The 25,192-nt window shown below is 41.7% G+C and overlaps 2 protein-coding genes across 3 annotated transcripts in view; both read left to right on the forward strand.

The window, feature by feature from the left end:
* Positions 1–4,836: 4,836 nt before the first annotated feature.
* Positions 4,837–11,505, forward strand: vma21 (vacuolar ATPase assembly factor VMA21). Its single transcript, XM_072694253.1, has 3 exons — positions 4,837–5,000; positions 7,483–7,592; positions 8,410–11,505. The coding sequence occupies exons 1-3, from the start codon at positions 4,939–4,941 to the stop codon at positions 8,550–8,552; spliced, it is 315 nt and encodes a 104-aa protein (XP_072550354.1). The 5' UTR covers positions 4,837–4,938; the 3' UTR covers positions 8,553–11,505.
* Positions 11,506–23,793: 12,288 nt separating this feature from the next.
* The window catches only part of npas2 (neuronal PAS domain protein 2), an 83,799-nt gene continuing 82,400 nt past the window's right edge, over positions 23,794–25,192 (forward strand). For both annotated transcript variants that reach the window (XM_072676512.1, XM_072676539.1), the window contains exon 1: positions 23,794–23,938. The gene's annotated coding sequence lies outside the window, so the exon portion shown is untranslated. The remainder of the gene's footprint in view (positions 23,939–25,192) is intronic.

The following is a 25,192-nucleotide window of genomic DNA, read 5'->3' on the forward strand; positions in this document are numbered from 1 at the left end:
TGTTGTGGATAGTGGTTTACTGGTCACCAGCAAAACCAGCATGTGTTGTGTTGTGGAAGCTGGTATACTGGTCACCAGCAAAACCAGCATGTGTTGTGTTGTGGAAGCTGGAATACTGGTCACCAGCAAAACCAGCATGTGTTGTGTTGTGGATAGTGGTATACTGGTCACCAGCAAAACTAGCATGTGTTGTGCGTTGGACGCTGGTATACTGGTCACCAGCAAAACCAGCATGTGTTGTGTTGTGAATAGTGGTATACTGGTCACCAGCAAAACCAGCATATGTTGTGTTGTGGAAGCTGGTATACTGGTCACCAGCAAAACCAGCATGTGTTGTGCATTGGACGCTGGTATACTGGTCACCAGCAAAACCAGCACGTGTTGTATGTTGGACACTAATGGTCACCAGCAAATCCAGCATGCGTTGTGTTGTGGAAGCTGGTATACTGGTCACCAGCAAAACCAGCATGTGTTGTGTTGTGGAAGCTGGTATACTGGTCACCAGCAAAACCAGCATGTGTTGTGTTGTGGAAGCTGGAATACTGGTCACCGGCAAAACCAGCATGTGTTGTGTTGTGAAAGCTGGTATACTGGTCACCAGCAAAACCAGCATGTGTTGTGCATTGGACGCTGGTATACTGGTCACCAGCAAAACCAGCATGTGTTGTGTTGTGGAAGCTGGAATACTGGTCACCGGCAAAACCAGCATGTGTTGTGTTGTGGAAGCTGGTATACTGGTCACCAGCAAAACCAGCATGTGTTGTGCATTGGACGCTGGTATACTGGTCACCAGCAAAACCAGCATGTGTTGTGTTGTGAATAGTGGTATACTGGTCACCAGCAAAACCAGCATGTGTTGTGTTGTGGAAGCTGGAATACTGGTCACCAGCAAAACCAGCATGTGTTGTGTTGTGGAAGCTGGAATACTGGTCACCGGCAAAACCAGCATGTGTTGTGTTGTGGAAGCTGGTATACTGGTCACCAGCAAAACCAGCATGTGTTGTGCATTGGACGCTGGTATACTGGTCACCAGCAAAACCAGCATGTGTTGTATGTTGGACACTAATGGTCACCAGCAAAACCAGCATGTGTTGTGTTGTGGAAGCTGGAATACTGGTCACCGGCAAAACCAGCATGTGTTGTGTTGTGGAAGCTGGTATACTGGTCACCAGCAAAACCAGCATGTGTTGTGTTGTGGAAGCTGGAATACTGGTCACCGGCAAAACCAGCATGTGTTGTGTTGTGGAAGCTGGTATACTGGTCACCAGCAAAATCAGCATGTGTTGTGTTGTGGAAGCTGGTATACTGGTCACCGGCAAAACCAGCATGTGTTGTGTTGTGGAAGCTGGTATACTGGTCACCAGCAAAACCAGCATGTGTTGTGCATTGGACGCTGGTATACTGGTCACCAGCAAAACCAGCACGTGTTGTATGTTGGACACTAATGGTCACCAGCAAAACCAGCATGTGTTGTGTTGTGGAAGCTGGTATACGGGTCACCAGCAAAACCAGCATGTGTTGTGTTGTGGAAGCTGGAATACTGGTCACCAGCAAAACCAGCATGTGTTGTGGAAGCTGGTATACGGGTCACCAGCAAAACCAGCATGTGTTGTGTTGTGGATAGTGGTTTACTGGTCACCAGCAAAACCAGCATGTGTTGTGTTGTGGAAGCTGGTATACTGGTCACCAGCAAAACCAGCATGTGTTGTGTTGTGGTAGCTGGAATACTGGTCACCAGCAAAACCAGCATGTGTTGTGCATTGGACGCTGGTATACTGGTCACCAGCAAAACCAGCACGTGTTGTATGTTGGACACTAATGGTCACCAGCAAAACCAGCATGTGTTGTGTTGTGGAAGCTGGTATACGGGTCACCAGCAAAACCAGCATGTGTTGTGTTGTGGAAGCTGGAATACTGGTCACCAGCAAAACCAGCATGTGTTGTGGAAGCTGGTATACGGGTCACCAGCAAAACCAGCATGTGTTGTGTTGTGGATAGTGGTTTACTGGTCACCAGCAAAACCAGCATGTGTTGTGTTGTGGAAGCTGGTATACTGGTCACCAGCAAAACCAGCATGTGTTGTGTTGTGGAAGCTGGAATACTGGTCACCAGCAAAACCAGCATGTGTTGTGTTGTGGATAGTGGTATACTGGTCACCAGCAAAACCAGCATGTGTTGTGTTGTGTTGTGGAAGCTGGTATACGGGTCACCAGCAAAACCAGCATGTGTTGTGTTGTGGAAGCTGGAATACTGGTCACCAGCAAAACCAGCATGTGTTGTGGAAGCTGGTATACGGGTCACCAGCAAAACCAGCATGTGTTGTGTTGTGGATAGTGGTTTACTGGTCACCAGCAAAACCAGCATGTGTTGTGTTGTGGAAGCTGGTATACTGGTCACCAGCAAAACCAGCATGTGTTGTGTTGTGGTAGCTGGAATACGGGTCACCAGCAAAACCAGCATGTGTTGTGCATTGGACGCTGCTATACTGGTCACCAGCAAAACCAGCACGTGTTGTATGTTGGACACTAATGGTCACCAGCAAAACCAGCATGTGTTGTGTTGTGGAAGCTGGTATACGGGTCACCAGCAAAACCAGCATGTGTTGTGTTGTGGAAGCTGGAATACTGGTCACCAGCAAAACCAGCATGTGTTGTGGAAGCTGGTATACGGGTCACCAGCAAAACCAGCATGTGTTGTGTTGTGGATAGTGGTTTACTGGTCACCAGCAAAACCAGCATGTGTTGTGTTGTGGAAGCTGGTATACTGGTCACCAGCAAAACCAGCATGTGTTGTGTTGTGGAAGCTGGAATACTGGTCACCAGCAAAACCAGCATGTGTTGTGTTGTGGATAGTGGTATACTGGTCACCAGCAAAACTAGCATGTGTTGTGCGTTGGACGCTGGTATACTGGTCACCAGCAAAACCAGCATGTGTTGTGCATTGGACGCTGGTATACTGGTCACCAGCAAAACCAGCACGTGTTGTATGTTGGACACTAATGGTCACCAGCAAATCCAGCATGCGTTGTGTTGTGGAAGCTGGTATACTGGTCACCAGCAAAACCAGCATGTGTTGTGTTGTGGAAGCTGGTATACTGGTCACCAGCAAAACCAGCATGTGTTGTGTTGTGAATAGTGGTATACTGGTCACCGGCAAAACCAGCATGTGTTGTGTTGTGGAAGCTGGTATACTGGTCACCAGCAAAACCAGCATGTGTTGTTCGTTTGGCGCTGGTATACTGGTCACCAGCAAAACCAGCATGTGTTGTGCATTGGAAGCTGGTATACTGGTCACCAGCAAAACCAGCATGTGTTGTATGTTAGACACTAATGGTCACCAGCAAAACCAGCATGTGTTGTGTTGTGGAAGCTGGTATACTGGTCACCAGCAAAACCAGCATGTGTTGTGTTGTGGAAGCTGGAATACTGGTCACCGGCAAAACCAGCATGTGTTGTGTTGTGGAAGCTGGTATACTGGTCACCAGCAAAACCAGCATGTGTTGTGCATTGGACGCTGGTATACTGGTCACCAGCAAAACCAGCACGTGTTGTATGTTGGACACTAATGGTCACCAGCAAAACCAGCATGTGTTGTGCTGTGGAAGCTGGTATACGGGTCACCAGCAAAACCAGCATGTGTTGTGTTGTGGAAGCTGGAATACTGGTCACCGGCAAAACCAGCATGTGTTGTGTTGTGGAAGCTGGTATACTGGTCACCAGCAAAATCAGCATGTGTTGTGTTGTGGAAGCTGGAATACTGGTCACCGGCAAAACCAGCATGTGTTGTGTTGTGGAAGCTGGTATACTGGTCACCAGCAAAATCAGCATGTGTTGTGTTGTGGAAGCTGGTATACTGGTCACCGGCAAAACCAGCATGTGTTGTGTTGTGGAAGCTGGTATACTGGTCACCAGCAAAACCAGCACGTGTTGTATGTTGGACACTAATGGTCACCAGCAAAACCAGCATGTGTTGTGTTGTGGAAGCTGGTATACGGGTCACCAGCAAAACCAGCATGTGTTGTGTTGTGGAAGCTGGAATACTGGTCACCAGCAAAACTAGCATGTGTTGTGCGTTGGACGCTGGTATACTGGTCACCAGCAAAACCAGCATGTGTTGTGTTGTGAATAGTGGTATACTGGTCACCAGCAAAACCAGCATATGTTGTGTTGTGGAAGCTGGTATACTGGTCACCAGCAAAACTAGCATGTGTTGTGCATTGGACGCTGGTATACTGGTCACCAGCAAAACCAGCACGTGTTGTATGTTGGACACTAATGGTCACCAGCAAATCCAGCATGCGTTGTGTTGTGGATAGTGGTATACTGGTCACCAGCAAAATCAGCATGTGTTGTGCATTGGAAGCTGGTATACTGGTCACCAGCAAAACCAGCATGTGTTGTGTTGTGGATAGTGGTATACTGGTCACCAGCAAAACCAGCATGTGTTGTGTTGTGGAAGCTGGAATACTGGTCACCAGCAAAACCAGCATGTGTTGTGTTGTGGATAGTGGTATACTGGTCACCAGCAAAATCAGCATGTGTTGTGCATTGGAAGCTGGTATACTGGTCACCAGCAAAACCAGTATGTGTTGTGCATTGGACACTAATGGTCACCAGCACAGCACTATACCCATTACCAGATTCGGCTTTGCATGGAATTCAACCCAAATGTGCATCTTTGGACCCTGAACCGAACTGAACTGAACTGAAGAGAATGGAGTGGAGGTGAGTTGAAGTGAGCGGTGTTGCGCGGGTGTCAGTAAATGCGTGGAGCGACGTCTCCCTCTGGTGCCCACGGTGGGAACAGCAGGCCCGCCGCAGTATTGGCGTTACGTGACAGCAACCCGGAAAATAAACAATGTCGACCGTGGCTGTGTCGCAGACTGTCCATGTTTCTAATTAATTAAACACAGTTTGCGCCTCTCCTCCGAACGGCAAGATGGAGAGCTACGACAAGACGTCCCTCGGCTCCAAATCTGGGGCGGTGGTAGACAGCAGAGGGTGAGATGGTGTTAGTCATTTCAGTATTTGAGTGCTGGGTTAGCTTAGCTGCAGCAACTCTGCACTCACTCATTCAAGATTAGGGGAGTTTCTTGTTGCCATTGTCCGTTCCACCTTAAATGGTGCAGCAGTTGCAGTCTGGCGCTTGAGGTGCCAGACCGTAGTGCTAGCGAACTGCTGCACCATTTAAGGTGGAACGGACAATCTGAATAAGCAGCAACTTCCGTCAACTAAACAGCCTGCATTTGTAAAACAGCCAGAGTCGTGTCCGTAAAGAGGGGTCTATGTATGTGTCCATATAAACATTTAATATCGTTATAAATAATTAACCATTTATCGCGTTATTATATATATATATATATATATATATATATATATATATCACGATATTGTAAACGCATGTTAATAAATGAACCCGTGAAGTGTTCTGAATACCATTTAAAGACCTCCTGTACTGCATTGTCTTGTATTGTAGTTGATTCACTGGACTCTGCATATCATATTTATGTGCTTTTGTTTACCAAACATAACCATAATTAATTTTACATGGCAGTTTTTAACCGCGATTTATCACATATAATTAAACAGGCTGATTTTCGTAAAGTGCCTTTAAGATATACTATATACCAGTGTGTGTGTGTGTGTGTATGTGTGTGTGTGTGTGTATGTTCTGATAGATAGCTCTGATAAGTCCTGACCTATTATCAAGACATCCTGTTTGTGGGATATGATGTTGTCCTTGACCTTGGGTCAAACTGAAAGGCTGGACTGTGTACGCCCTCAGATGACCTCAGCTGAGCCTGAACTCTCTCAGGAAACTGATAAAATCTAAGGCTAATTCAGTTTATTGAGAAGGTCCCAGGTTATTGGACAGTGATCTTATATAGGGGTGCAACCAAATCCTGTATGTGTGCATGTGTGAGGTCTTTCATTTTTAAGAAAACTCCACTGATCAGCCATTACATTAATCCCACTGACAGGAACAAATTGCATAAAATTGATTATCTGGTGACAAAGACACCTGCCAGAATGTGGAATTGACCCATTAGGCAGCAAGTGAACCGTCTGTTCTTGAAGCTTGAAGTGTTGGAAGCAGGAAAAATGGGCAAGCATGAAGATCTAAGCGACTTTGACAAAGGTCAGAGCAGGTGTTCATTATGGAGGTCAGCTGCTCCATAGTGGTGTGTTGATTGCTCTGTGGGGCACCACAACGGATGCCGTTGGAAGGCACTCAATTTGCAAGAAGTCCATTCTCGGTACACCTTCACTTGGCAGCTCTAGATCATCCCATGGAGTTAGCAGTTTCCGAGATGCTACCACCCTTCGTCCGATACTCTTTTATTATGCACCTTTGGACATCAGTCAGATCGCACCCTTTTTCCTATAACAGTCGTTTTGTACTCTGCTGCACCGGATAGGAGTTTTCGCTTATTTATAAGACAGCAAACCCTGTCACATGGCATATGTGACATCCCGGCAAAGTTCATTCCAAACCGGGGGTGGTCATAATATTCTGATATGACTGTTACAGTGGACATGTACGTTTGGACATAGATGATCTGCACCATGATGGCCTTGGGAGGGTTAATAATGACGGATTTTACACCTCAGATTTAAGGGTGTAGCTTTCATAACAGCAGTACTTATGTGTGCATGGATGGTTTTATTGTAACAGCAGCATAAATCAGTGGTTCTATTTTCAGAAGCAGAGCACTGAAAGTTCAGTTAACTAAACTAATAAGCTTTTATTTCCCCAGAAAACACTGGTATCCAGAGAACATAAAGCCGCTTAAGTCGAGCTGCACACTGAGCTCAATTTCAGAAATGCCCAAACCCTTTCAGTTGTGTAGTGCAGTGCAGTTTTTGTTAATGTTAATGTTAATGGGAGCCTTGCTGTTTGGGAGATACTCCGACCTGCAGTCGTCGTACCGTAATGGTCTGGCTTTAACAGAATGATTTAGATCTTCACACTTCCCATTTCTCCCTCATCCAATACGTTGACTACGAGAGCAGGGGTTCAATTACCATCTAACAGATATCCCAGACCTTCACATGCACCGCTGTTACAACTTAATCAGCGTTATTGACTTCATCTGTGAGTGCTTGTAGTGACTGGGCTAATCAGTGTACATATTATCTATTATCATATTATCATTATATATGTTTCAGGGTATTGTATTTTCACCATGTTGGGAAGTTATTTGGACTCAGAATAGTTGCTGCTATTGTTTTAAGCTCTGCTCAGTGTCGCAGTCCATATTTATAGACAACAGTGTGTCCTACAGTGTCAAAAATCTGTTAGAGATCACTGATCAAGCTTAGGCATGCAGTGAGCAAAATGCTTATTGGTGTAGTTTAAGCTTCTTATAAATTTCTTGTTAGCTACATTATCCTTGTCTTGGCTGATTGATTATGTAGGGGGACTGGATGGGCTGTATACATGAGATTTTTGAGGTCTCTGACTGTCTCTTTCACTCAACAGGAATGATGGATCTCTGGTATCTGTACTGAAGACTCTTTTGTTTTTTACCATCTTGATGATCACTCTTCCCATTGGACTGTACTTTGCATCAAAGGCATATTTGTTTGAAGGTAGGGCTGCACCGACACCCCATCTCTCCCACCCATCAAACCTATCTATTGCCTATATTGTATTCTGTCCATAGTTAAAACCCTATAGATCATGAAGGTAATCTCAGACTTTCCATCTTATTTGTGTATTATTAGTTTGTTTTGTTTTGTTTTGTTTTGTTTGTTATATATGTCTGATTGGGGTTACTCATTACACTTGTGATGAAAATATATCAATTGCTCTGATCTTTGCTTTTGAAACCCAAGGCCAAGGCTGGACATTACCTTCTTATGCCTGTTTAGAGAATACTACATCAATACTTCATGACTCTGATGTGACATTAAATTAATTATGCATCTCTTCCACTAATCTAAGCCCATTTATTTACATCAATCACCTTTTTCTGAGAATTTGCTTTTTAAAACGGAACAGCATTACAGTCCAGACCAAAAGACAAAAAGTGTCTAAATTCCAGAAAAGTAGATTTATTTTTTTATATATATAAAAGATATTTAAAGGACTTTTAATGGAAAATATGTTCTCAGTATGCTGAGAAATCCTAAAACAAAAAAGTCTCAATAAAAAGAAGTAATATTTTATTCCCAATAATTCTCATTAAAAAAGTAATAATAGTAATAATAATATGTAAATATTTGAAGACTATAATAAATTCTGCAGAATGACTTTGTTACATTCTTCAATATAATCGGTGTTTTAGAGATTAAAGGCTTTCTTATGACACAGACCGCAGTCTGATTATATCGGATTATAATACATTTTGCGTTTACACCCCAGTGAAGTACTGTAGAATGACCAAGCTGTGTCCTCTCTCCGCAGCATCCCTGGGTTACTCCAGCAATGACAGCTACTTCTATGCCGCCATCGTGGCCGTGATCGCAGTGCACGTCGTCCTGGCACTCTTCGTTTACGTGGCATGGAATGAGGGATCGCGGCAGTGGAGGGAAGGAAAACAGGACTGAAAAAAAAGGAGACGAAAAATGGGGAGAGGTGGATAAAGAGTGAGAGACAAAGTGAAGGGGGGGGGGTGGAGAGAGTTAGAGTAAGACACAATGTTGTTTCCACCAAACAGGCATATTAGTGTGCTTCAAAAGAGAGAGAGAGAGAGAGAGAGACAACAAGTAAACAGGCATGTTGTTTAACCAATGTCTCCCACACAGCTCCAAACAGGAAAGTTGTAATGCCGTGAAAATGCATTGAAAGTCTGTGTGTGGTTACTGTGTGCTCTAACCTGTCAATCAAAAGAAGGAAGCTGAACCCTTATCCCAGTGATTCAGCAAATAATTCATTAGGCTAAGAGTGTTGATTTAGGGTCAGTTTTTGCTTTTTATGTTCTACCTAATTTGTTAAAATAATTTGTTTATTTTTGGTACTCTCACCTGCTTTTCAGAATGTCTGCATAATTCAGTGGTTTAGATGTAAACAGTCATTCAGGGTGGGGGGTTTGCTGTGAAACGGTTCATAGTAGAGAAACTAGGCATTAGGCATTGCCATATATTTAAATATAGCCATTTTATTTACTATCCAAAACCACAAGTGAATCTACACTTGTCTGCTGAGTTTTATTTGTGCTGTTAATAGTAAAATAGTGGTAAATCTGGGAAAATTCTTTGGGGACTATTTTACCCCACAACACCCTACAAGTCTGACTCTATACTTTTCTCTAGAACGCTATACCTCTCACCAAACCCACTTTGAAGGACTCCGTTCACATCTAAACCATTTAATTATGCAGAAATATGCAATAATAATTTCCCTTCAGAGGGACATTCAGGCATATTTCAATATAATCTATATATGCCTCCTCTGGCATGTGCTGTCTGCTACCACAAGCAACAGTTGTTTCCCTGCACTTTGAAAAGAACACAAAACTCACTCATAATACATGATAGTCATAATAGACGGCAGTGGGCAGATGCTGAATTCCATGAATAAAAATGGTACATGAAAAACGGCACTATGTAACACAAGACAGCTACACTACATGTCCAAAAGTGTCCAGACATATACTTTCAATAAAAAAAGACTAACCAAACGAGAGTAGCATGCTCTGGAACAGCCGCACATGAGTGTGACATCACCGTGCCCAGTTTTGAGCGAGGGCTAAAAGAGGTATAACCCCCTCTAAATGAGTGAGGACCACTGCAACTGCATTCTCTGTATGAAAGCTGATGTAATAGAGCTCCTTCCAGTACCTTCGGAATGAGTACCCAATGATTAACTTCACTAATGCTCAATTCTTTTGGCTGTATACAATCAGGTGTCCACAAACTTTTGAACACATTGTAACATAGTGTTTTCGAATGAGATGGTCTGGGAGAACCTCTTACAAGAGGTTGTTCTTAGTAACTGTTATTTAACTACTTTCCTACACTGTTAAGAAGCAGCACAGTGACAAAGTAGTTCAGTCTTGTTGAAACCACCCACAAAAAAACTAAAAACTAATTGCTGTCAAGAATTCCCTCTGGAAAATAAGAACCAATGGTTAGTACAGATTTACAGCTTCATTTACAAAGTGAGGAATGCATACAAGTGTTCTACAAAAAGATTCAGCGACTATCCATTGACTTCTTTTTAAAAAAATTTTAGGTGATGGTTTCCGTTCTTTTCTAAGCGCAGGAAAACACAAAATCCATGTCTGTGGTAATCGGATGCGGCAAAGTAGAGATCAGGTTGAAAATCGATGGAGCATTGCTTTAAATGAGAGTCATGAGAGGGCTTGGCAGAATTGTAGCTTTCTCATAGCCGGGAACAGCCTGAATTGAAAGCTTGCTATTTGGCACATTTACATTTAAATGGCTTTTATTTGGAGACATTAAATACCAGTCACTAATCAGTGGCCCCTCAAGGCCTGAGTCATCATGCCTCCTGGCAGATGTTAAAAGGCACGATGATTAGGTTTGTGTACGTTTACGTCTCTCGGGCAGGATTTTCCCATGACACCCCAAACACTCGTACAACGTTTTGCTTGCATCCAAAACAATAGCGGTATGAAATCATAGGAAAAGCTTATTTCATCTTTCAAGAGGCTCTAATTAAGAAAGACACCACTTTTAGTTGACATCAGAGAGAATTAGTGTTTGGACTCATTGAAAAAGAGCCGTGCTCCGTTTCAGCGAATTGACTGCCACGTCAACTTTTACTGTTTGTTTCCATGGCGATGTTGCAGCAGCCAATCAGAAATTGAGACTCATATCAAAGTGCAGAGTTGACGGTTTTCTGTTGTAATCGCATGCACGCTGTAAAAACAGTCAGCATCACCACAGTATGGAGGGGGTTGTAATTGCCTTGTAAGGCCCTTATTAAGACTTGTCCGTCACTGGTATATAACTGGCATATTGCTACTACTGCACTATTGAGTAGTAACTATGGTAACTAGTATTATGGAAAATGCTTAATTCACTCTATTTAATGCTATTCGGCTTCACTAGTTAGCTATTAGTCTGCTATATGACTTAATAAGTGCATAATAATGGACACATTTAATATTTGTGGAAAAGATTATAAATAATTATATTGTATAACACAAATAAAAGTGCTTTGAAAAATGCTTAATTCAACCTCATTACTGCTCATGTAATAAGCAGCCAGTTATTTATCAGCTGTTGAATTTTATAAGGCTTAATAAGGGCTTTTCAATTTCTTATACTGAAATTTAAGACATTAAGTTTTCATTCTCTTAGAACTGATAGCTGTTAATGGTTTTTGTTATTATGTGTTGGGTGTATGTAGGTAAATTAGGTTCAATTACGTTTGTCCTCAGCTAATTGTTTTAGATGGCAACATGTTTTGAGGTGTTAAAATTACATCAGATCCCAAAATGTATGTTTTGTTTCTGTTCTCGCGTGTTCTGTCATCATTTCATTATTTAATAAAAAAAAATGATTCATGTTTTCGAAGAAAGCACTCCTTGCATTGAAGTATGGTCTGAGTTTGTGATCTCTGCGGGCTTCTCTAAATGTAGCATCAGGTTGTTTTTATTCTTATTAAAGCAGCATGATGCAGCATTTCGCCCTTAAAATAACAGCTTCAAAATCATTTTAAAGCTCCACTAACCTGTAATATGGGGCATAGCATCTGTATAATTGCTTGTCTGGGCTCGGCACGCCAGCAACTACAATAAGTAACTTTGGTAATGGTCATGACAATGCTCGCGAGAATAATATTTGTGTAAAATCCTGGAATATTACTCTGCCAAGGCCCCATATTATACCCCCCACTAAACCAACATTTTCTTGCATTTTTTGCAAAAGAAAGCATGCAACATTGAAGAGGTCTTCATACAGCACACTGTTCACCCCTTAGTCCAAACTATATGTGTAAACTAAGCTTCAACTAAGTTTCAACCCCCTGTATTTGTGATGTCATGAGAAACATCACCTTTATGAATAAGCAGTTATGTGGCTATTTGCCAATAGCAGTTTAGCTGTGCTCCAACTCCAACTCCAACTGTGTTTTCAAATCAGACCCAACACAGAACAGGCAATTATTAGAACAAAGCTCATTATTTGATTGCGGTTGGTGTGGCGCAACAGATAACACCACTACCTGCCACTGAGCTACCACACCACGTGGGAGACTGGGGTTTGATTCCCAGTCTGGGTGACTATGCTGCGCTACACCAATAAGAGTCCTTGGGCAGGACTCCTAACACTACATTGGCCCTCCTCTGTAATACAAGTTACCTTGTAAGTCGCTCTGGATAAGAGCGTCTGCTAAATGCCATAAATGTAAATGTAAAATTATTTGTCATTCTTAAAGGTACAGTAAGAAAACCAGTTTCATTTTAAGGGATGAGGAGAGATTGGGAAATAATGTACAATGAATTATGATCGTTAATAATAACATACTGCCTTAAAGAGAGGGGTTCTTCACTGCTTCTTCAGTAACAGCAACTTTGACGACTAAAAGAACCAGTGGTCCTTTGTCTGGTTAAAGGGTTTTTTATTGCTCTCTGTAGAGCCTTTTAAAATGGTGCTGTAGTACTTTTGACATTTTAGCTAGATTATTCAAAAAGCTTTTTTGGTATTAATTATTAATAATAATAATCATTTTTATCATCCCTGTTTGTTATAATGATGCTAGACCATGTGTTCTTAATGATAGCATTCTGGAATAAGTAGAGGAGCTATGTCCATTTATTTTATTTGTATGTTTGTTTAAACCTTCAACATGGAAGAGAAACTCCTTTTAACAATTCCCTGATAATAGAGCCCCCCACACTCCTCAGCCCTGACCGACTTTAAGAAACTAACAGAAGTCGCAGATGCTGAGGAGTGTGGGGGGCTCTATTATCAGGGCATTGTTAAAATGACTTCGCTTTTAAAAGGAGTTTCTTTTCCGTGTTGAAGGTTTAAACAAACATACAAATAAAATAAATGGACAAAGCTCCTCTACTTATTCCAAAAAGAGTATTTGGTGTTAATAATAATAATATTTTTTATCATCCCTGTTTATTATAATGATGATAGACCATGTGTTCTCAATGATAGCATTCTGGAATAAGTAGAGGAGCTTTGTCCATTTATTTTATTTGTATGTTTGTTTAAACCTTCAACACAGAAGAGAAACTCCTTTTAAAAGTGAAGTCATTTTTACCAATGCCCTAATAATGAAGCCCCCCACACTCCTCAGCATCTGCGACTTCTGTCAGTTTCTTAAAGTCGGTCAGGGCTGAAAAATCAATAGTGAAAGCTGCATGAGTCAGAACATTAGAGAGAGAGAGAGAGGGAGAGAGAGAGAGAGACATGTAGGGAAAGTGTAGAAGTGTAGGTGTGGAAATTTTGAGAGCATGTCTGAGCGGAGAGAACAGCAGTGTTTCACCCTGTTCCATCAGACATCTGTTCCGTTTCTGTGAATCTGTTCACATTCTCTCCAGATCACCTCAGTGTCTACCCTGCGTTCAGCTCTTACGTTCAAACATCACATCTCGTGTCCCCAGTTTTCCTCCTCTTAACCTGAATGTCTTGGATCGCGTAAGACGTGTTTGCTGTCTGAAGTTAAGTTTTGCTTCTTTGCTTTTACGCTGACGCTACGAGGCTAATGTTGCTAACAAGCTGTGGAAGCTTATTCCCCACCAATTAGCAGCAAACCTTAATCATCACACATCACACACAGAGATCAGGCCCCAAGACGAGCCAAGGCTGCTACCACTGTTTTTGCTAGTTATGCTAATGTTCTATAGGTTGTAGGTAACAGTGTTTCTAACCGTGTCAGAGAGCACATAAACACGTCTATTAGAGATCACTGATGATGATTTAGGCATGTGTGCAGTTAGCTAGAATGACCATGTTTTGGCTTTTTAACGAGAAGACACTGGGGACACGGAGGTGTCCATCATGGTTAGGATGTTGTGGCCAAGGAGGGGCTTTAAGTAGGCCTAAGTTGTAGGACCATAACAGTGTGTAATTGTGAGGGTGGGAGGGACTTAAATACCTCTAAAACCATAGGACTACAAAAGGTACATTAACATATACACATTTACCAAGACTAGTGCATAACCTTAATAGCCTGTATGGTCAAATCATCTACTTTCAGTTCTTATTTTTGTGACCATTTAAAAAAAATAAATCCACCATCCTTCAAGTATTTCACTGAACACTGAACTTTTAGTCCTATAGGTCTGTGCGATAGGCTAGAACTGTGTGTGACATTTATCTAAATACTGATTTGGACATTTCAGAATATTTAGTCATTTTGGTGTTATGACTGATTTGTGTATTTTCTTCCTGTTGTAAAATCCTTGTAATTTTATTTATTTTATTTTATTTATTTATTTATTTATTTATTTATTTGGGGGGGGGGGGGGGGTGGTGGGATTACGTGAATCTGCTTGTTGCTCTATATTTTTGGCAGGCCTTTCTCATGAATGGACCAATAGAAATGCTCCAAAATTACCTGCAAGGTTCCCACTCATTCTGGAAAATCTGAAAATATGTCTGGTCACCTTAAGTTAGCACTATGCTAATTGGTGTAGTGTATGCTTCCATAACATGCTAGCTTTACCATTAGCCTCTGAACTGTTCATTTGACCTGCTGTTCAGATACATCAGATGCTGTTTACAATGGGAGCAATTAACTCAAAGGTTTTGGTTAGATGTGTTTTTGCTTGATGCTTTACAATGCTTTTCACTGTGGTCTTTATTGAGTCTGGTTAGTGGGTCAGCAGCAGCATCATCAGTTGACCTCCAGACCAAATAACATGCGTGATGAGTCTTTTACTGCTACTGCAGGGATGGGTCCTCTCACAAATGTAATGCTTTTTGCTGACGTAGGCCATGTACACATGACGTTTTTCTTGGAAACGTGCTTTTGAATATGCAAGCTCTCCTCACATTAAAAACGAATATGGGTCACGTACCCTCTTGAATGTTAAGATCAGATCTGAGCAAAAAATCGGAAGTGAGCTCCTTTTTATGAGCGGTTAGCCTCCCTGCTGTTCCTGTAACGTCCAGCCACGCTAGACCTGACTACAATAAGATGAGATTAGCTGTTATTTAAAAGAAAATCACCCCTTCATTCAGTCTGCCTCTTTCTTTCTGTCTGTCTCTTCCTTTCTTTCTTTTTTCACTTGCTAGCTGAATCACTCCATGACCCAGAAGTGCTAAACAGGCCTATTAGCGACTAGCCCCCTGAAACTAGCTAGTTACAGCTAAAAAAAAATCTATTATAAAAGTCCTCTTACACATTTTCTACTAATGCACCTTTTTATATCAGCCATTCTGTAGCTTCTACCCTGTGTGTGTGTACAAGGGAGAGAGAGAGAGTATGTGTGTGAGTGTTCTATACATTTTCAAGAACAAAATATCCAATGTAGTAAAACCAGACAAAAACAGGAAAAACCTACAGGAGTGCATTTTTATGATGTGATACATGGGGGGAGTTACTTTTAGTAGTACATATCAGTACTTACATATATACAGTGCCCTCCATAATTATTGGCACCCCTGGTTAAGATGTGTTCTTTAGTTTTTTTCTAAATAATATAGGACCACAATGGAAAAAAGAGTAAAATCCAAGTGAATTTATTCAGTAGGAAAAAAATCCCACATTAAGAAATAATTGTTTAACATCAAATCATGTGTGCCACAATTATTGGCACCCCTGATGTTAATACTTTGTACAACCCCCTTTTGCCAACAAAACAGCACCTAATCTTCTCTTATAATGTTTCACAAGATGGGAGAATACAGATAGAGGGATCTTTGACCATTCCTCTTTGCACAATCTCTCTAAATCATCCAGCGACCTGGGTCCTCTCCTCTGCACTCTCCTCTTCAGCTCACCCCACAGGTTTTCAATGGGGTTGAGGTCTGGGGACTGAGATGGCCATGGGAGGAGCTTGATTCTGTGTGTGGTGAACCATTTCTGTGTAGATTTGGCCATATGTTTTGGGTCATTATCTTGCTGAAAGACCCAGTGACGACCCATCTTCAGCTTTTGGGCAGAAGCCACCAGATTTTGTTTTAAAATGTCCTGGTATTTCAAAGCATTCATGATGCCATGCACTAACAAGGTTCCCAGGGCCTTTGGAAGAGAAACAGGCCCACAGTATCACTGATCCTCCCTCATATTTCACAGTGGGCATGAGGTGCTTTTCTGCATACTCAGCTCTTGTGTTACGCCAGACCTACTTAGAGCATTTGTTGCCAAAAAGCTCTATCTTAGTTTCATCTGACCAAAGCACACAGTCCCAGTTGAAGTTCCAGTACTGCTTAGCAAACTCCAAACGTTTGCGTTTATGATTGTGAGTGAGAAAAGGTTTTTTCCGTGCATGCCTCCCAAACAGCTTGTTGGCATGCAGATAGCGCCTGATGGTTGTTTTGGAGACTTTGTGACCCCAAGAAGCTCCCATTTGTTGCAATTCTGTAACAGTGAGCTTTGAAAACCTTTTTATTTCTCCTATCATCCTCCTCACTGTGCGTGGTGGCAAAATACACTTGCGTCCTCGTCCAGGCTCGTTTACCACTGTTCCAGTTGTTTTAAACTTCTTAATAATTCCTCTGACAGTGGATATGGAGAGGTGGAGGTGAGTGGCTATTTTCTTGTAGCCATTGCCTGACTTGTGGAGGTCAACACACATCTGTCTTACTTGAATGGTATGTTCCTTTGTCTTTCCCATGTTGAAGAGAAATGGCCTCTGTGTCACGTCATATTTATACCCCAGGGAAACAGGAAGTTGTGTATTACTAATTAAATGTTCTTACATACTCTGATCAACTTCGTAAACTACTGTAGAATTGACAGAAATACTTTAATTACATTTATTTCCTAAGAAATGTTAGGGGTGCCAATAATTGTGGAACAGGTGATTTTATGAAGAATAATTATTTCTTAGTCAGGGATTTTTTTTTTCCTTAAAATTCACTTGAGTTAAAGGTTGGATTTTACTCTTTTTTCCATCGTGGTCTTATATTATTTAGAAAAAAACTCAATTTATCAGAAGCTAAAGAACACATCTTAACCAGGGGTGCCAATAATTATGGAGGGCACTGTATATATAATACTTATGGGTCATATTATTGCATTGATATAAATAATAATATAAATAATTATATATATATATAATAAACTTGAAATGTGGGACAAACTATTACGTGTAGATACGCAGTATACAAACACATCTAAATAAACTAAAAACACAGACAATTGTATGGTTAGTCTTTTATTAAGCTCATTGATTGAACGTTCACAGTGCAGGCTAGAAAAATAAGTCCACATTTCAATTCATTGTTCCCCCAGTGATCTCCAGTGTTCTGGCTCTCTGGTCGCAAAGCAGCCCCAAACCATGCTCTCTCCACTATGTTTCACAGCTGAGATGTGGTTTGGTGTTGGTGTGCACTAACCTGGGTTCTTTTCCTCCAAACATAGTGTGTCCCGCCATAGAACATTTTCCCAGAAGCACTGTGGAACATCCAGGTGTTCTTGGGCAAACATTAGACGGGCCACAATGTTTTTATTGGACCGCAGCGACTTCCGTCATGGTGTCCTTCCTCGAACGCCATTCTTGTTCAGTGTTTTTCTAAGTGGACTGCAGAACAAAGATTCTTTGCATTTTGTAGAGACATTTGTAGGTATTTTGCTGTTACCCTCTGTGCCCTTGGAGGGATTTTAACAGTGACACTCACTTGTAGAGAGAGTAGCCATGGATTGATGTACAACCAGGTCTTTAGAAATACTTTTGTAGCCTTTTCAACCTTCATGCATCTCTATAAGTCCTCAGTGCCTGAAAGTTGTTGGCATCACAGTGTGGTTCACATTAACCAATCTTTCTTGAGGACAACAGATTTGTCACTTCCTGTCTCTTCATGCATTCGCACCGTACATCAGGGTGTGTTTGAGTCAACCTAAACCCCTCTTCCCTCCCTGTGAGTCACTCTCACCTAAACACTGACCCATACAAACTCTCTCTCTCTCTCTCTCTCTCTCTCTCTCTCTCAGGGTTAGATGTAAGTGCTGGTTGTACAATGCTTCATGTCTGTCATTTCCTCTGTTTTTGTGAGTGAAAGCTGAACACTGCTAAAGCCAGACAATGCAGCATCACAGAGAGGTCATGAAAGGACACAAACACACACAAAACATCTGTTCTTCCTGAACTATAGTCTGACAAAAGCATTTTCCTTCAGCCAAGTTAAAAAAAAAATATTCCACGTTCCGCCACTGGCAGCTTTGTGTTTATTCAGGCCTTTACATTGTGTCAGAATTTTATATTGAGCCAACCAACTGAAATGCTCAAAATGAACTGGAAGAAAACTTCCATTGAAAGTATGCTAAGACGAGCATGATCACAACATAAACAAGAAGAAACAACCTAGTTAGAACCGTCGGTGGCATTTCACCAAGTTTGGGACCAAAATATCTTCTCTTTATTGTGAAAAAGGTTGTGTGGCATAACATGACCTCTATTATGTTTCATGTATCATTTCATGTGACCCTACCTGGTAAAGGACTCAAGCCCTTACCTCAGAACCTTAAGATGTAGACCACATGTTTACCAGTTTTTAGGGCCTCAAGAAGATGGCGTGTGACAAACGCAGCGGTAGCAATGCTGGACGAGGCTGGGAGCTGTGATATCAATGCTAACACTGTGGTAGCAATGCTGGGCGAAGCCAGCAGCTAACACGCTAACACAGCGGTAGAGATGCTATACAGTGTGCTAGCACCTTGGTAACAATGCTGGATGAGGCCTGCAGACTGCATACTAACTGTGGTAAGGATGCTGGGCAAGGCTGACGGGCAGTGTGCTTACACCGCGGTAACATTGCTGGACAAGGTGCTAATTTTAAAGGTTTAGAGCAGCATGAAACAATGCATAAGCAGGGTGGACATAGAGTTAGCAGATCTAATAAATAGTTCACAGCAGTGAGCAGTAATACCTTGTAAGTGATTCTGTGAGACATGGCATTAATACAACAAAGCTAGTATTAGTTTAACTCGGCCCACCAACAGTTTAATCAAAGACATACTTCATCTGAAGAATGCTTCAGGAGTGCGGTATACCTGACTGTAATATTAGCTATCTGGCTTCCTCCTACATCCACCAGTTAGAGGGGAAATGGGCTGAACGGCCCACCCATAAAAATCCACCCCAAAGCAGTTGTAATATTTTAAGATGGGTTCCTAGTCTTTCATTTATTGTGTCCCGAGTATACCTTGTTAAACCCCAAATGCCTTTATGTGGGTCTACAATTCAGTTCATTACCCTTAAATGACATTCCAACTAAGTTTAGAAGTATGTTGTGGGTTTTTTATGGCTTTGCTTTTTTCAAAAACTAGCTTACCCTTCACAATATCACTACTTCTAGCTTTATGCTCTACATGCCATAAAGGATCAGTTTGGAAGAAAATCTAATTAACATGCAGCATCACTGACCCCAGGTGCAGAAGATCGTCTAGTACATGTTTGGCTTGTGCTGCTGTGCCCCACTTTCATTTACAACAAGAGATGCTAGGCTAGCATTACTAACAATCACTTAACTTGTACTGTCACCAATCTAATCTCAGTTAAAGCATGTTGCAGTTTTATTTGCTTCCAAAATCTATTGAGGCGATACACTATATGGACAAAAGTATTAGGACACCTGTTAGTGAGGTCAGGATGTTGAATGATCACTGCCCAAAAGTATTGGATGGAGCACCAACCATCATTCCAGAGATCATCCCATGAGTCTCACTACTCCACAGCTCAATGTTGGGGGTCTTTATACCCCTCTAGCCCAATGGGACTGGCATTAGGCATTGTGCCAACAGGTTCATGTTTATCTGCTCTAGAGAGTCCTATTCGATTGGCAGTACTTCTCTTTAGGGCACAACTTAAAATAGCTGAATGCCATTATTAGAAGGGGTGTCCACAAACATTTGGACGTATAATGTATGTACTCATGTTTAAAACACACACACACACTAAATTGTGGGAAACCTTTGAAGGTAGGTAGACCTACAGTATTCTCCACACAGTGTTCCAATTTTTTAGTAGTGATCCACTGTTGAACTAGACCACAGTGCATGGGATGATGCCACATGCTGTGCAGAGTTACCAAACATCGACTGCATCTGGGATCTGTGCTACATCATGTTACTTTGAATTTTGGACAAACTGTTCTTTTCAAAAAGCAGCGAGAGACTACAGCGCACTGTAATGACAGCAGATGTAGTTCATGTGTATCCAAAAAAATCATTTTCCAGACGCAATAAACCCAGTCTGCAGCTAAAAATGGATTTTGACGGGAGAACATCCACTGACAGTGTAACACAGTCTGGAAAACTGACCATGGCTGCTGCACCAGGGTTTGGAGGGAGAACACAGCAGATGTGTGTGTGTGTGTATGTGTGTGTCTGTAAGACGGTGAGCGCCCTGCCCCGTCAGTCCTATTTCCCAAATAGAACGCATCCACTGTGTCGCCATGGACAAGGCTTGGGCTTACTTCCTGTATTTTGATTGTGCAACAGTAACTATGGGTGATTCACCGTCTAGCGACCGTCACCATAGAAACCGCCTTCATTCTGCCTTAATTCTCTCTCTCTCTCTCTCTCTCTCTCTCTCTCTCTCTCAGTCTCTCGTTCTTGCTCTCTCCCACTGTTTGTGTGTGTGTCTTATTTTCTTGGAATGCTGAAAGTGGCCACAGACAAATGTAATCAGGTTGTTTGGTTTGGACGGAGAGAGAAATAAGAGATGGGAGCATTTCATTACAGCCAGGCTCGCATTAACTCATCTGGGACGCACAGCTGGCCTGGCTTGTGCCCGAGTCTGAGCGCCCAGTGCATGTCCACATACAGCCGTAAAATCGAATTCTTTTTACACATTAAGTCAGCAGGTTATTAGCTCCTCCTGTACTGGGCCAGCACTCAGTAGAGGGGATGTAACGATTTCACTCCATATCGTAACATCACATTTAAAAGAGTACAATTATGACTGTATCGCTGATGTGCTCCACTGTCTCTTCCAAGTGTCTCTCCTGAGTCATCGTTGGTGCAACCCATTGCCAATGAGACATCAGAGCGCAGCCTAGCAAAGCCTAAGAAAGCAACACACTCAAATTTGCACTGAGCTTTAAATTGTATGGGGTTGCAGTTTTTGGAGTTTATTTAATGGGTGGCGCGGCAGGTGCTAAAAAAACTATTTGGATGTAGAATTAGAGCTCTGAACAATATATATATATATTTTTTTTACAATTTTAACTAATATTGAAACACTAATATTGACCTCATATTAGGTCTAAAAATATAAGTATTGTTTGCCCAAAAACTGACTTGATTTATCACTTAGTTTATAGTATAGCTAACATTGCTAACAAGCACTGGACTGTCACTTATCACGTCTTAGTAAAGACACGGCCAAAATATTCATGTATTTTCTTCACAAATCTATCAAAAGGCTACATAAACAAGCTTTTTAAACATAATGTAGTAAAAGTACATGGACAGACATTTAAATCCAGCCAACATGCTCATGTGGTGCTCACATGGTTGACTTACAGGATTCTTTAGTAAGGGTTTTTTACCTGCATTAAATGATTTTTCAAATTGGTGGCATACATTTTTACATTACAACGATGTAATGAGAACCTTATCCTAGTATCCTAGTCAATATGATCTTAACACTGTAACTACAGGCCTATGCCTATTGTGCATTAGGCTCATACCAAAACAGTGCAGTAACAACCACCTCAGGACAAACTGAGTACTACAAGAGAACACAGTACACTTACGTAAGTCACATTTTAGTGGATTTTGTAGTACTGTTTATTATTTTTTTCTTCTTCACCAGCATGTCTAGAATACCTGGCAAAAGCTGGTTACTGCTGCTTTTGCATTAAAGTCTTCTGAATTTACTTTCCCCCAAACTTGTTACGTTTTCATCAGGGAGTCCACAGTGTGCATGCCCCACTCTGAATGAACACCTACAGTGTTGGAGTGATACCTGCAGTGTTTATATAAGCCCAGCTAAACACAAATGAACACTGTATGTGTTCATTCAGCACTGCAGAGTTTGGCATTTAACCTTTGTTGAGTAATGGTTGTTGTCATTGGCTGACAAAAGCTACAAAGCACAAAGCGTCAACTGTCGCACTTAACCTGTTCCTGTTCAACCACTAAATTTAGTGTGAAGTGGAAAACGGTCCTAGTGCTTGTTCTTCTTGGTTCATACAATTATGACATTTCATAAATGTGCCCAATTCATTGTGTTAATTAGCCCATATATTTCTATTTACAATCAGACCAAAAGAATAAACCCAATATGATTAACTCTAAAAAAATGTTTATTTGGCCAAATTATGTTTTCTGTTTTAAACATTAAGAACATATGAATCAAAGGAAAATTAACATGTCAAATAAGGGCACTGTGTTCACCAGAGCTCACCCTGCTCTGACTGTGTTTCACCACCAAAGCTTTAAAAGCAGCTGAATGGAATGCGTTTTCCCAACTGCAGAGACCTGCTGATTGTGACGTAGGCACCTTAAAAACTGTAACCGTTTCGTCACAATAACTTAACAAGCGCTGGACTTGACACGTTTGGTTACATACACCTGGGACCGTAGATTGTGACGAAGGCGCCGCGGCACTGCCTCCCACTCCTCCTCTCCCGCGTCACCGCGTGACCTACATAACGACACCGGCAGGGCGAGCCGTTACTGGCGCGGCGAACCTCACCTTTATTAGACAGCAAAGATGTTTTTATTGGGGGAAAATATGAGGAAGAAGACTAGGAAGCGTTATCTTTATTCTGTTACTGCTCTCTTTTTTTAGGATAAAACGGTGCTTAAAATGGGCGGAAGTGGTGATGTAATGCTGGCAACTTTACTTTTTGAATGAATGAATGAATGAATGAATGAATGAATCCGTCTTTAATCATATGAAGGGAGGGTGGGATCAATGTTGGTGATGACGTCACGGCCGAGGTCCCCTCCACACGGCCTCAGTTAAATCAAAGCCAACGAAAATAAATAAATATATGAACTCGTCTTACGAAACAGCAGCCCTTTACATAACCTGCCCACTGAACTCCCACGTCAATATGTGCAGCAGAGACTGGATGATGATGATGATGATGATGATGATGATAATAATAATAATAGTATTAGAAATAATTACAATGGCAAAAATACAAATATTAAGTCTAATTGAAATCTGAAACTCTGAATGAAATCTGTTGTAAGATAGAGCGAAAGGATAGGGAGAGAGAGACAGAGAGAGAGAGAGAGAGAGAGAGAGAGAGAGTCATAAAGACACGCCGTCCTTAATTCTCCGCCGATGACATTTACTGGCCGCCGTTCAAAAAGAGCGAGCGAGAGAGAAAGAGAGCGTTAGCTTTTTTGTTCCCACCAGAATTCCGTCAAGGCCCCGCTCGGATTGGGTAACTGAGGTTTCCAAAACCCCGCCCACCAGCCCTAAACGCGTTCTAGTACGGCGAACTGCGTGCAAGTATAAACTACTAGCCAACGCTAGCGCTGGTGGGCGGAGCCACCGAATACAGGTGGGAAATACATAATAACATAACGCCCTCTCCTAGCTCTTTCTCTTAACCAATCTGGACTCCCGCTCCCTCGTTGACCACGCCTCCTTTTCCCTTTTTAGGCCATGAGAAGGGACGGGGCGATGACGTAAAGAGCGAGGTGCGTGCGCGTTGGAAAATGAACATCAGTGAATGAAGAAAAAAAAAAAAAGAAAGTCACTCACTGCCCGCAGAAACGGTGCCAGTTATGTAACTCGCTTTTCATGAGTAAAAAAGGCAAAGAGGGAGGCAAGAGGGAAAAAAATTAATAATAAAAAATTCCCTCCTCCAGCCAGAGACTCACACATTCAGCACGACTTTGTACCTGAATCTGGGTTTGTGCACGGCGTGTTGGGGTGAGTACAGTGGCTTATTCTAATGCTGTTTTTTGTTATTATTCTTTTTTTTAATGAGAGAAGTGTGTTACGAGGTCAAGCACATTGATGCTGATTTGGCTTTTCGTCTTGGTATTGTTTTAATTTGAAAGCTGTTTAGGTTGTTTTGTGTTGTAAAAAGTTGAGTTATTTAAAGTGCTTCGCTAATTAATGAGCGGTATTAACTGCGCGCGAGGTGATTTTTCATAACGCTTACTTAGCTTGTTGCTAACACTTATTTCTTAAGATTAGCTTTTGGCTTTGACCTAAAAATCACTGTGGCTGTGACTTAAAGTGCTGTTACTTTTAGCCCTAAATCAGTGTTCGAGTGGTTTAGCCTCCAGACAAATGAAGACTGCTGTGTTAAATGCAGACATTAGCTCGCGCAGACTACACAAATGCCAGCATGAGCGACACGATTGTTACGCAGATATTGGCATAAATGACAAGCTCATATAGAGACACTGGCATAACCCCCCTCATTTATACACGTGCTGTAGCCAGTATAAACTACACATTTAGACTCATATAGTAGCATGAATGACACCTTTCTGCACAGATATGATCATGAACTTCACATTCATCGTCTCGCTGCATGACACGCTGGACTTGTGCTGGTTTTATTTTCCACTGGAGTAAAAGTAGAGCAGCGTTATACTGCCCTGGTTTCTGTGCTTTAACGGCACAATGACTCTCCGCTGCTCCGTGACAACTTCAAGCAACGGTGAAAACGAAGAGAGGGGGAGATAGTGTGTGTGTGTGTGTGTGCTTTCATGTATGTGTGTGTTTGTATGTGTGAATGTTTGATGAGTTTATAGCGACAGTATAAAGGCAATGGTTTAAAAGGTGGCCGGTTATGTAACACATGGCTGGAGTCTCGGGAGCCGGCTGCAGTGACGTCATGCCCTCGATTTCGCCCAGAGAAAAAAAAGTTCACCAAGTAGGGTGTGTGTGTGTGTGTGTGTGTGCGTTACATGCTTCCATGTTAATGCTTTCTGATGCTTTTTTTAAGTATATTTATTTATGACCCTTACTTTTATGGAGCAGCTTAAGAGTGTTTATCCTGACCTGTCTGTCTTCAGCTGTTTGGAGGAAGAAGCGCTGGAGAAGGTCCGAGGGACTGAGGATTTAAGCCCTTAAACTACAGAACTGTTATTAAAAGCTACGACTTACTACGACTTACTTCAATAACTGCTATGAAGGATTCAGTTATAAATCTATAATAATAATAATAAT

The sequence above is a fragment of the Salminus brasiliensis genome, chromosome 1 (assembly GCF_030463535.1).
Source record: "Salminus brasiliensis chromosome 1, fSalBra1.hap2, whole genome shotgun sequence".
Classification (NCBI taxonomy): domain Eukaryota; kingdom Metazoa; phylum Chordata; class Actinopteri; order Characiformes; family Bryconidae; genus Salminus; species Salminus brasiliensis.

Bases quoted from the DNA above. Each gene is read 5' to 3' on its own strand.
- vma21 (XM_072694253.1), top strand. From the start codon at position 4,939: ATGGAGAGCTACGACAAGACGTCCCTCGGCTCCAAATCTGGGGCGGTG. The intron at 5,001-7,482 runs GTGAGATGGTGT...TTCACTCAACAG, and splicing joins GCGGTGGTAGACAGCAGAGG to GAATGATGGATCTCTGGTAT. The intron at 7,593-8,409 runs GTAGGGCTGCAC...CTCTCTCCGCAG, and splicing joins AAAGGCATATTTGTTTGAAG to CATCCCTGGGTTACTCCAGC.